This window comes from Vigna unguiculata, chromosome 6 (assembly GCF_004118075.2).
Source record: "Vigna unguiculata cultivar IT97K-499-35 chromosome 6, ASM411807v1, whole genome shotgun sequence".
NCBI lineage: Eukaryota > Viridiplantae > Streptophyta > Magnoliopsida > Fabales > Fabaceae > Vigna > Vigna unguiculata.
The window spans coordinates 29,473,201-29,486,306 of record NC_040284.1 but is presented as its reverse complement, the minus strand read 5'-3'; the positions used below and the strand labels follow the sequence as shown (position 1 = coordinate 29,486,306).

At 33.9% G+C, this 13,106-nt stretch overlaps 2 protein-coding genes across 2 annotated transcripts; both read right to left on the bottom strand.

Annotated features, from left to right (window-relative positions):
• Window positions 1-1,073: 1,073 nt before the first annotated feature.
• On the bottom strand, window positions 1,074-1,795 carry LOC114187475 (classical arabinogalactan protein 26). Its single transcript, XM_028075737.1, has one exon. The coding sequence runs from the start codon at window positions 1,694-1,696 to the stop codon at window positions 1,265-1,267; it is 432 nt and encodes a 143-aa protein (XP_027931538.1). The 5' UTR covers window positions 1,697-1,795; the 3' UTR covers window positions 1,074-1,264.
• Window positions 1,796-2,650: 855 nt separating this feature from the next.
• Window positions 2,651-9,872, bottom strand: LOC114188653 (serine/threonine-protein kinase RUNKEL). The gene is made up of 10 exons (XM_028077227.1): window positions 9,636-9,872; window positions 9,441-9,530; window positions 9,188-9,240; window positions 8,824-8,899; window positions 8,493-8,554; window positions 8,322-8,400; window positions 8,178-8,237; window positions 6,381-8,039; window positions 5,276-6,142; window positions 2,651-4,029 (listed from the first exon to the last, which is right to left on the bottom strand). The coding sequence occupies exons 1-10, from the start codon at window positions 9,681-9,683 to the stop codon at window positions 2,911-2,913; spliced, it is 4,113 nt and encodes a 1,370-aa protein (XP_027933028.1). The 5' UTR covers window positions 9,684-9,872; the 3' UTR covers window positions 2,651-2,910.
• Between the last annotated feature and the right edge of the window lie 3,234 nt (window positions 9,873-13,106).

Sequence of the window (13,106 nt, the reverse complement as noted above, 5' to 3'; positions counted from 1 at the left end):
CAAAACCATTAGGGACAATCTTAAAAATTTATTACAGAGAGTTGCAAGAATTAGAGCGTTGGACGCCAACTAAATCTGACATTAAACCATTGGATTTGTTACTTTTTTTATTTTTTGGTAGGAAAAATTAATTCATATTTTAGATGATATGAACATAAGTACAAGTGTACTTGTTATCCAATGAAGAAGATAAAACACAAGTTTTATATCCAACAAAAATAAAAACAGGAATGATTACAAACTTTTATTTTGAAGATACATATGTGCCCTCATTATTATATCTAATTGTTACTTCTGAATGTTACTTATTTGGTTCAAACAATTTCTATCCAAAAAGATCTACTTTTTATTTGTTAATCAAAATCATAATTTGAAAAAACATACATAATTTACTTATAGAGGAAGGTAAGTGATACTTACATATATAAAGTCCATGCATTTGTACATTAAAGTTGTGTTCTTGTATACATTGCTGCAAGTGTAAAAGATGGATTTCAGAATGAGAGATTGGATATGTCGATTATGTTAACAAGGTTAGGTCCAAATAGTATTTGAGGTGTTATTCCATTGTATTATAGTTGTTTTTTGTTAAAAAAATAAAATAAAATAAAATAAACATAAGCATCTTTGCATGGAGTAGAAACAGAAAGTTAGACACATAAAGACAAAAAAGGTTATTATGATATCCAAGGAATAAGACTGCAAAAACAGACCAAACAGGATTACCTAAACACTGTACAGTGACTTTACTGTTGAAATTTGTCACTTAATTTGGCAGCATGCAACCCATAATTGCAGGAAAAACAATAAGAAAACGCTGGATTCCTTCTGATTAGGTGTTTGTCACGTGCACTTGCTGAAACCATGTGCCGCCACCTAAATTTATTACATGCAAACCTGACTAAGGTGGAAGCAAATCCATGGGGACGAGGATTCCAGTTATTTAGTGAAGCCAGAAATGCAAAAGGCTCTTAAAAAGTCCAATCATGGACATCTGATTGGAAAGGTAAAGGATCATTTATTAACATAATGGAAAAACAAACAAATCACAAAAGCGAAAGTGACCTCAATAATTACACCAAAATAAACAGTAGAATCAAGAAATAGAAATTTGATACTATTGGGGAAACTACTCTCAAGCCAATCAAGAAGAACCAGGGTTTATTACACTTTCATATACTACAAGGTAAGAATGAAAAATTAACATACAAGAAAAGGGGCCTATAACAATTGGAACCTGCCACATCCCACAAATCAAAATCACTCATACTATAATACAGTGAAAAGACCAATATACTGCGAAACCAGCAAAAACAGTTGTGGCTAGATTACTAACTAAGATTCTTCTAGGGGCATTGGAGGAAGCCTGCATTGATCCAAATGGTGAAAAAGCTGAAAGAGGTCCAGGAGCTATTAAGTCATCTGGGTTTGGAGGGCTTGGATTGGAAGGAATAGTGGGAATGTCAGAGCCGGTGGGAGTCGGCAACACACCACCAGGAGAAGGAAACAGTGGAGCAATGTCTGGGGACAATTCTCTGAAGGGGGTTAGTGAAGATGGAGGAGGATCGGATAGTGCTGCTGGTGAAGATGAGAGTGTGGGAAGTTTTGGAATAGGTTGTGAATATGATGAATGCAGAGTTGAAGGCATGAAAGTCAAGATGATCATGAGTGTTATATAAACGTTGTGTAGTGCCATTCTGAAGGCGAAGAAAATCCAACTTACAATGCCTGCAAATGGATATAATTGGGTAAGGATTTTTGAGGGAGAGGGAGATATGTGAGCATTTAGTGGGTATAATTATGGCAAGTCTTTTAAATCGACAGTCACCTAAGTCTGCAGGTTCCCATCTCTCACTCACCTCTTACCTAAGACTAGGTGGGACAAATGGGGTACCATGTGTAAAGATTCTATTGGATGAAGATAAGGGACATGGTTTTTTACCTCGAGGAAGAGACAAAGATTGAGAAAGGGTTCCATGTGCTGCGTTTGGTGAGAGAGAATCCTTTTCAGCCCGTGATATTTGGTGCACTACAGCTCTTGATTTCCTGTTGAACCTTAAAGCTAATTTGTTAATTATAGCAAACAGGAAAACCGACTGTAGTCTTGCTTTACAAAATTCGTAATCATAGTGCTTCATCTTTCAAAGATGATTTAAAAATACTCGGCAAACAAAAGGAAGAACCATAATGATTCCAAATCTGCTGCGTGTTCTATGACGGAAGGAGATGTATGATCATCTGTCTTCATGAGACTGTTTCAGGGTAGAGGTGATTTTTATAACTTGAGGTTGTCTCGTGACGAACATTCCTATAAGCATAAAGAAGGCTAGGCTGGACTTTTTTGCTGCTAGAGCTATTTAAATAAGCCTTTTAACACATCTGACAGTTTTTTCTGTGTTCGGAAGTATGTGCCATGGTACCTATCAAATATGAATCTCAATCATATTCATGGAGTTTCATTTTAGTTTTTAACTTTATACTTTTGTCCAACACGTTACCACGGTACCCATCACACAAAGGAATCGCAATCATAATCATGCAGTTTCATTCTTGTTTTTTTGGCCATTTCATGTGTCCAATACCTTGTTCCTATTAGTGTTTGGCTTTAATGAAAGGACTCTACTTACTTGCATGGATATTTAAAAAACGGTGAGAAAACTCTAACCTAATCAATTTATAGAAAAAAAAATACAACGAAAATTTTCGTTGACTTATATTTTAATGTTCACGGAGATACAGAGTACACATACTTTACATAGGAATACAGTGGAGCTGTGGAATTCACCAAATTGCTCAACCTTTATCTAGAATTTAGCAAGGCCCGCCTGTAATATAAAGCGTAAACGATGAACTTGAAAAGTTACAGGTTCTAATGAGAAGAACAGGTCATAACATGATACCTACAATTATTCAAATGCAGCGAGGCAGCCGCTGCAACTCCAAGGCTGCTAGCCCAGCAGTTTTGGCTAAGAGTGGTACACCTGAACTCTTGATTTCAGAAACTACAACTTCAATTCTTGAAATCTCTGATTTAGATATTGATAATATCATTGCATGCAGTAAGTATTGCTTGCAAGCATAACCTAAAGAATGAAGCATTCGCTGCACCATCAAGTGAGGAATGCCTCTGTTCCAGCTCTCTAGGATCACAGTGACTTTGGGAAGATTGGTTAGTATACCAGTGGTGGCTTCTCTAGGAGCTGCCTTGAACAGTAAAACAACACATTCAGAAGCTATATCGGCAATACTGGTTTCTGCAGAGGCACTCAACTCTAGCAAGACGCCAAAATTGCTTCCAAAGTCTGCGATATCTTTTATGCATTGCTGGGGATCAACCGCACCACCACTCAACTCGGGAGGATAGTCACCTAAGAGAGTTGGTTCTGTTGCGCTGCTCAAGCCTTTTGTACAGCCTACTGAACGTGCTATAAAAGCCCTACAAAGCCCAAGAGTGGGTTCCAGCAAATCTTCCATGCCCTTTGCATGTACAAACTCAAGAAAGTTGCCAATCCTTCTAACCACCTTTAAATGAGAGAGTAATTTCGACTCCATCTCGGGAGCAGAAGCTAGAGCAAGACACAGTTTAACATTATTCACATTTGCATTTGAGAGATCACCAAGCAAGAACTCAAAGCATTGTGAAATTGCCTTCATGTGTAGAATGTCTGGAATTCTAATAAAACTGAACTCCAGTAGCATAACAAGAAGTTTCTGGGCATAAATAGGAATAGGGTCTTCATCTTCAATCAAGGTTGGATAGAGAGGAAGAAAACGGGTATTTGATATGAATTTCAGATCCTTTAATCGTTGCTCTTCTTCAATTGGTTCACTCAAAAGAATGATCATCACATCAAAAAGAATTTTAAGGCACAAAAACCTGGCATCACCATCCTTGTTACCCTTGTAGAGAACAGTCAAACTAGGGAGGATTTCACGTATGAAAATGTCCGCATTGCCAAGAATCATAGGAGATTCCTCTGTGAGAGACTCGAAAATTCGAAGAAGGGTTATTTGGAAGTCATCTCTTCCCTGAAAGACAGTAATATCGAATATCAATTATTACTTTGTTCTACTGAAAATGCAGTTTAACATCCAACTAATAACACATCATGATTCAATTGCGCAATCAGTGAAATAATGATCATCTATTTAAGAGAGATTAAGTAGCCAGACAGTGAAAAATTACACAGTAAATGAATCAAACACCGCCGTTCATTTGAATTAAGTTAAAACTTAGTGGAAAAAATATTAAAAAATAAAATATCTTAAAATTTATACCCAAATTAAGCATACACGTTATATCAAGGGAAAACTTAATGTCAAGCCTAGACCGTTAAGACGAAATATTTAATCTTAAGGAATGAGAAAGAGCCATACGATTTTTCTAAAGACAAATTCCGGAGTAAAACTAATTTTAATGGAAGCAATATCCACTTATGAGAATAAATACTCATTGGCATCTTTCATCCTAACTTCATGTAAGTACGAAAAGAAACACATTTTTGTTAATTGCCCAATGCGAATGCTTAAGATTCAATAATACGTAATTATTCGCAAATTTCTTCTTTCACTTAGTAAATCTGATATGAAACATCTTTAAATGACGATTACCCCGCTCAGTGAAAACAAATAATCGTTCAACTAAGAAAATACGATTATTCGCTATGTTCTCACATTCATGTATCAAATATAGTATGCCGTCTGTTGATTATTCAATGAAACACATAATTGCTTTTGAGACTTATTATGAAGATATCGTTTCTAACTATTAACATGCTAAAATAATTTTTATGAAATTTTTGGAACAATTTTAATTAAACATATACTCTTTACAAAAAAAGAACATTTGGCCTTAAACAATTTTATATTCCTAGCCATCATCCTCACAACCCTTATGATCAAAAATCTTAATCAAAAGCCAAACTCGTGTTTTTAAAAATTTAAGTATCTAACGGCTATATCTCAGAACAACTATATTTAAATCAGAAAAACTTCTATGTTTAAAGAAATATAGCAGCTCCACTATTTCAAAATCCATGAAAGCATACAGTCAAAAGTAAAAACAAAATGCTAAAAAAATACTCTATTAACACCTTCTAAATTATTGTGTGAACCTTAGGTGTAATCTACTAAAAAAGATAAGACAAGATAGATAGGGCGTAAGACTCATTTAATTAAGTAAAACCCACTCAATTAAAAAGAAAATTGGTTTGTAAAATAGAAATGGTTTTACCATTTCTCTGAAAAGGACAGATACAACGGAGGAGTCACGTACCTGAAATGGTGTCTCCACAAGTTTAATTAGATTCGCCAACTGAAGTACGACATGTGGTGTCACGACTTTGTGCTTAAAAGTTGAAGTTCCAAGAAGATGAAGGACAACAGGAAACAAATGAATGTTGGCTTTTGGAGATCTGCTGGTAAGGGCAGAGATGTGTCCATGGCGCCTTCCTCCCATCATTTGCTGGACATCCCCTGTTATTATATCCAATAAACCTGGAATACTGGATGCCACAATATGCACAAATGCATCCAAACACTGCCTCACATAGGCATCTTTCTCTTTTCCCAGCCTGTCCACAACAGAAAGCAACTTTTGACTACAGAAGAAGTGTGGAAGCCACCTCCTGCCATGCTTACAGAGGAGAGCCACAAGAACTAGTGCCTTCCCTCTTAAAACTTCACTACCTTGCTCAACAAGAGCCAAAAGACTTGGGATCAGATTTTTATCCTCGGCAAGTTGTATAAGGTATCTTCCAATATTTGTGAATAAGTGACTCCCAAGCATTGAAATGTTAAGAAGATTTAAGCTGATTTGCTGCTCTCTTGGACTTCCCTTTACAAGAGCAGAAGCTAGGTCTTTGAATGAGAGTTTCTCAATAACAGACTGAATGCTAGGAGGATTAAAACGAACAAGGCGCACCAAGCATGATCCTGCAGTGAGCCTCATACTCTCTTGTTTCCCTGCCGCCCTATAGATATAACAGAGATTACTAAAAACATCTTGACTAGCCAATCGCCCCACCCAGAACCCTCCTTGACTGCAAATATTTTCAATTGTTCTCAATGCATACAATTGAGTTATATCATCCTCGCCCTTCCTCAACATTGATGACACAAGCGAAATTAACGAATTTGGAACCTGCAGCGAGGTGGAAATTATTTAAGCATGAAAAATGTGAACTTAGAAAGCAGGCGATCAAACTTAAAACAGCTGACAGAAGGACACCAAATTGACGAAAAACATATTATTACTATGTTGGAAGCAAACTTTATTAGGAAATTGTAAAACTTTATATACCAGTAATAGATAAACCAAGCTTTAAATGGCCTACACAGATGACCAACAAACATAGTAAGCAACAAGCTGGGAAGCTAACCTGCCAACCATATGTTGTCCTATTGTCCTTTGATGGAGATTCAAGTTGATTGTTATCCTTGCAGTCTGCGTTTTGAGTGGATATATAAAATAGCAACTCACCCAAAGCAGCCATGGAAAACCTCCTTACTTTTTCCTGCCTGTCTCTAAGGCCATCAGTCAGTGCACCTAAAATTCCAGAATTAGCCAAACTGTCATCAACAAAAGTGGAGTGCCTAATCAACAGACCAATCAATGAAGCAAGTTGAACACGCAAAGCTGATGCCTTGGATTGACGAAGCAATTTTACAAGCGTGAGCATAATTGGCCCATTGGTCAAGACATTAGCAGCATCAGCATTAATGCTCAACATCTCGAGGTATCTAATCACATTCTGTTTCTCTCCAATGCTGGTATTTCCGTTCAAAATGGCTAATATTCGGTTGTGGACTGCCTCCAATTGCTCTTTAGGCATCTTAACAAAATCAGACGCTTGCAATGCCTCAAAAGGGAGTGAAGGAATGACTTCTGAGACTTTATCAACTTTTCTGCTAGGCATTACAGGTCTGACTGAGAGATCAGATGGATGCCAAAGAACCTGGGAAAGGTTGTTTGTCAACCTTGACGAATCAGAGTCAAGGGCAGATCCTGAGTCTTCTTTAGCTCTATTCTTCTTCACCTGAGGGCTCACACTGGGAGAAATACCAGAAATGTCAGGATGGTCAAGAGTTGATTCATGGTCAAATGATCTTGGATCATCTGAGACTGGAGGGTTAACAGCAGATGGGGTATCCAACTGGTGTGCAGTATTTTCAATCTCCTCTGTTTTTCCCTGATTCAGAAAATGATTGTCTATTTTCTCACCAGGCACAGAAGTTGTTTGTTCGTTGCCATCAGTTTCTTCATGTGTATCATCTTCGGTATTCTCATTAAAATCAAGTTCCATGTCAGTGTTCTCAATTTTAACTTCAGAATCATTCTCAGAGTTATTAGGCAAGGGGCGTCGATAGTTTTCTTTCTCATTTTCCCTCTGTAAATTTGTTTTTGCTATTCTTGACAATCTCAATAGATTGACGCCCTTGCTAATATTGGAATGATCTTTCTTCTTTACATCATTTGTTCTACCAGACCCTTTTATCTGAGTTCTAGGGCCATTTGGTGTTGCCCTTGTTGGTGTCTCAATGCCTCTAGATCCTAAAACAGAGTTCTCGTCCTTCTTCAACACCCCTTTGACATCTTTTTCACGATATTTGGGAGGTGTCCTGTTATGCGAAGATTTATCTCCATTTCGTTCTGATAAGCAAGGTCTAGTGTGTAGCTCTACCATATCATCAAATGCAGGTTGAGCAGGCAGAGGCACCGGAGGAATTTTTGTTCTCCAAACGGCATGTCCACAAAGCTCAGGCCACTGTATTCTTTCAGCTGGATCCTTTACCAACAGGGAATTAATTAAATTAACAAAAGGTCGACTTGGATTACCAGGGAGAGGTGGAGTCGGGTCTGAAATGATGGATTTTACAAGCTGCGTGAATTCTCTTCCCACAAAAGGTGGTCTCCCGGCATAACATTCATATAGTACACAGCCTAGTGCCCAGAAGTCAGAAGCATAAGAATGGACTCCACCATCCTCAAAAAGCTCCGGAGCCATGTAAGAAGGTGTTCCGCGTTTTGCCCGTGGTAACTAAAAAGGTATACAGACTTAGAATATATTAACAGAGATAATTTAATTCACGGAGAAAAGTGACAAATGTATTGAGCTAATCATTCATCTATTTATGCGCAAAGATGACAGAAAACTGCAAAAGTTAGGCAACCATACCGAGGAAGAAGGAGCTTTTGATATATCTTTCAACTTCCTAGCCAATCCAAAATCACATAGCTGCAACAATCAAGGAAAAAGTGCACATTTCACTTCAAATTAGATCAAACTGATTTAAAACAACTAAACCAACCAATCATGTACCTTTGCGCATCCATTTTCATCTAGTAGAATATTTGATGGTTTCAGGTCGCAATAAATTATTCCATTTGAATGTAAAAACCTGTATATCATATCACATGTGCATATGATAAGAATAAGAATAATACAACCCAAAAGAAGGAAAACAGACCAAACTAAGACTGTTGAACCTACTGTAAAGCTTTCACTAGATCATACGCAAGGTCGTGAACAGAGTCTTCGGGAAGTTTACTATCCTGCAATTCATCCACATAGTCAATACCAAATTAGGATTGCACAACATATCCCACAAGTTCCCAAGATCTACAGATTAAAATTCATATCGGCATCTTGAGATTAGATATGAACATTTTAGAGTAAGATGGAGGTGGGGAGGGAATCAAAAACATTTTAAGAATTCTACAAAGCTATGCATAACAGTAAATATGATTTCCAGCTTCAAATGAATGAATGAAGGTACACTACACAGGCTCAAAAACAACACGCAAAGAAACACTGTGTGTACCTGTCGTAATATGGAGATCAGATCCCCTCCAACGCAGTACTCTAAAACCAACCATAGGTGAGCAGAAGTTTCGTACCTAAAAAGGCATTATTGAACCACACTTTAGAAAACCCCTAATTAAGAAAAAATAAATGTTTGAGCCAATTCCCAGAAGGAGAAAGTTTCACGCAATAATTATATGTTACATATGCTTCACAAATTAATAATCACTTCAGTATTCAAAATTCATACTACAAATCTTATTAGTAGGACTTCCTAATATTTCAATGGAAACCTTTTTTTTTTCCTTTCAGAGCAAAGTTTCTTAATAGGATTTCCTAATTCTTGGGTTCTCTCAAATTGTTCTGCGAAACAATAGCATTACCAATCATAAAACTTCAGCACATTTATATGATCCAACGTGTGAAGAATCCTGACCTGCAAAAGGAGAAAGTTGTTAATTCAACAAGCACGATACAGCTCAGGATCTGCTAGAAAAAGTGCGAGAAAACACATCAAAGACGCAACTAACAATAATTTACTATTAATTAAAGAGAAAACAAAGTGAAATCATATTAAATGAACTACACTAGAGCACCAGAAAGCCTGGATAAGTTTTTCGAAATCGAATGACTTACCTCTTCGAGGACCTTAGTTTTCTGCGATTTATCAACGCTCTTGATGGCGAAATACTCGATAGTCTTCTTCTTCCTGCCTTTGTAAACGGTCTGCGAGTATTAAAAAAAAAAAAAGAGTGATAGTGAGTTACAATACCGATCAGAGCTTTAGAAAGAAACCGGAAAGTGGAATAAAGAGGAAAGAGGTTGCGTTACGGAGTATCTGCCACGACCGATGGCTTCGTAGATGTGGTACTGGTTCATCTTGCTAGGGTTTTTCGTCACAGATTTCAGTCGTTGCGGAGGAGGAACATGAGAGAGAGAGAGAGAGAGAGAGAGAGAAACAGAGAAAAGGAGAGAAAGAAACGTTGTGCCAACGGGCGGGGTAATTCAAAAATCAAAATTATGACATTATGTTATCTAAGGGACTAAGCCTAAGGAACAAGCGCAATTTTGAAAACGGAAACGGAAATGTAATGGAGTATACCTTTTCACATAGTTAACGTTCACTCGCCACTAGAGTAGTATCACTATTTGACTCCTTATTTTTTAAATTAATTTTAATTTCATATTCAATTCAAAATTATATACTTTGTATAATAATATAATATAACAATAAATAATAAATTAGTTGGATCCAAAATTTTACTCTTAGTTTACTGGGGGGTAAAAGAAAATAAATATATTGGAGCTTTCCTAATTGTTAATAAGAGGAATACTACAAAATACGGATTTTTATTTATTACAATATATTTTCTCCTCAAAATGGCATGACGTAGTAGAAAAATAATGACACTCTTCTATTTATTTTATTTTAACTAGTGTAAACACAGGCGCTATCGCGCCTGCGTGTACGCATTTTTTGAATTATATTTATAATTGATGATATTGTAATGTTATTAAGTTAATGAACAAAATAAAAGTATATTTATAAAAAAATAATTGTTGATGAATAGTATGAGAAAAAAGAAAAAGGAGATAAATAAATAGTTTTATAAAAACTTGTAAAATTAACCGTTAATTTTTAAAACTTTAATAAATAATTAAATTGTAAAGGGTAAAATTAGAATTATGAAATGTGGACACAAAAGAGGGAATCCCCTTTATATATAATTATAGATACCTTAAAACTTTAGCATTTTAAGTATGAAAAAGTATGTAACCGAAAAGTATGAGAATGAAAAATAACTCACGATTAATATACCAATATTGTTTTATATGTTTTATTTGTGATCTTCTTAACGAAATGCAACTTAAAAAAATACAAATATCTATGCAAATTATGCGATGAAAAATCTTTCATTTAAAAAGTGAGAAAAGAAAATAAAAATAATTTTATATTTTATTTGTCTCAGCAAATATTTTTACTTTTGTGATACTAACAGATTTAGTTGACATAAATAATAATGACTTTTGTGTCTTAACTAAGGGGTTCATAATGTCAAATATGTGTCGTTAATTTAGGTAAAACAAAAATAATATTTAGATCGAAATACATAAATAATATATCTATAACAAAATTTAAAGAAATAAAATTTTGTTTTCAAATTTTATTATTTCAATTTTATTCTTAATTATTATTTTAAAAATTATTTATTTTATAAATAGTTTATTTTTGATCGATATTTAAAAAAAATTTAACAATTATTTTAAAAACTTACTTTTTATTTATATTTTTTTAATTTTAACAATTATATATTATTTATTGATTTTAGTTCAAATATATGTATTTTTTCTAGTATAATATATATATATATATATATATATATATATATATATATATAAGTGTTGTATAATGTTTTTTCATATGTAACGATTCAATTATGATTATTTCGTTTATGTGAAAAAGTGAAAATAATCTTCTTTATATTGTGAAAAAGTAAAATTAATTTTCTTTATATTGTGTGAAATAGTGATATAAGATTATATATATATATATATATATATATATATAAAAAGGAGTTATTCAGTATCAAAATTATTACATTAGAAATAAAACTAAACTATATCTTTAAACAAGTTGTAATTCTAAAAGCATGTATTTTTTCACGAAAGATTTGCTTCTATTAATTTTTTTATTCGATAATATTGAAATGGTGTATTTTCACATCACATGTACTCTCGCGTGAGCTCACATATATGTATATAAAAAGAGAGGATGTGTAAAGTCAAAAAAACGTGAGAGTTTAATAAGAATTATGAATTTTAAAGTCAATTTAAATACATTCATAATGGTAAAAACAATAAAGTATATAGTTGTTTTTTTTTCCGCGAGTTTGTGTTCATCAATCTACCTACCATTTTTTATCATCAAAAGTGGAATGGTATTATTGAAGCTCGCTTCCATCTTCGGTATTGTTATATTTTTCATTCTCATATTTATTTATTTTTCGTTGATTTAATTTTTTTATTGGATAATTATATTTTGATACTATTTTAATTTATCATTCTTACATCATCATATTACACCATTAAAAACAATCAAAATGCATAATTGAAAGGTAATTTGAGTGAATGATGGATAAAAAGTAGATCAAAAAAAGTTGGTCAAAATATCATTATCATCTTTTATTTTAGTAATATTAAAATGTTTTGAATTGAAATGATGAAAATGTTATAGTCAAATTTTATACCATTTTTTGTTTTACATAATATGTTTGTTACCATTCTTGTCTACATTTTTTGTTGTCTTTTATTTAGATGACTTGCACATCTTAATTTGTGTTGAACTCACAGTTATTGTCAAAGATGATCCTAGTACATTTAGGTAATAAATATAATTGTTTCTCAAGTTCCTTCCTTATTTTCCATGAAAGATGTGATATTTTTCAACCAAAATGAGTTTGGTACATCTCGACATAAGAGGGTGAATACATCTCAACCAACATGACTATTTGGCATTACATTTTGAAGAACATTTTGGAACCTCACATATCATAGCCAGTGTGGTTTATTTACATTAAATTATGTAATGGAAGGAACTATATTGGGAGCACATACTTTCAACCTTTGTGCATTTCAACTTAAACAAGCAAGTCGCTTCCCAATATATCTTATTCTTGGTGCATTTAAGCCTAATCAAAAAGTTGTTTCCCAATATATCTTGTCTCGATGCATTTTAGCACAATCAAACACGTTACTTCCTAATACACTCAACTCGTGAAAATCTCCACCAATATATCTCGACACAATAGGATAACAATATAATAAGGAGTGCAACTTTCCAATACATGTCGTCCTCACCTAAGTTCAATGTAAGGACTCTTGTTACATTGTGTTTACTATGAGAATGGAGGACTAATGTATTGTGGAAGTTTTGCACATCTCAGTTTGTGTTGAACTTGAGTTATCGGCGAAGACGATCCCAACATATATTGACCAAATATATGATTGTTTTCCAAACTCCTTCCATTTTTCATTGAATATCTCATACCTCTCAATAAAGGTGGGTCTGATACATCCCGTCTAATAACTTGGTGAGCTTTAGATATAAAATATGATACATCTTAGCTAAGGTAATCTAATACAGTTCAGCCAAAGTAACTTGATACACAAATTAAGTGATATTTTTAAAATTCAACATTTATTTAAAAATTGTATTGTTTTTTTAATTAAAATAATTACCAATAATAAAAAAGTATTTACAAACTAAATAAAAATTATATAAAACAAAATTTTATAATTTTT

Excerpts from the sequence above, each read along its gene's own strand:
- LOC114187475 (XM_028075737.1), bottom strand. The coding sequence starts at position 1,696 with ATGGCACTACACAACGTTTATATAACACTCATGATCATCTTGACTTTC.
- LOC114188653 (XM_028077227.1), bottom strand. The coding sequence starts at position 9,683 with ATGAACCAGTACCACATCTACGAAGCCATCGGTCGTGGCAGATACTCC. Across the intron at positions 8,238-8,321 it reads ATGAAAATGGATGCGCAAAG|CTATGTGATTTTGGATTGGC; the intron begins GTACATGATTGG and ends TGATTGTTGCAG. Across the intron at positions 6,143-6,380 it reads GGACAACATATGGTTGGCAG|GTTCCAAATTCGTTAATTTC; the intron begins GTTAGCTTCCCA and ends ACCTCGCTGCAG.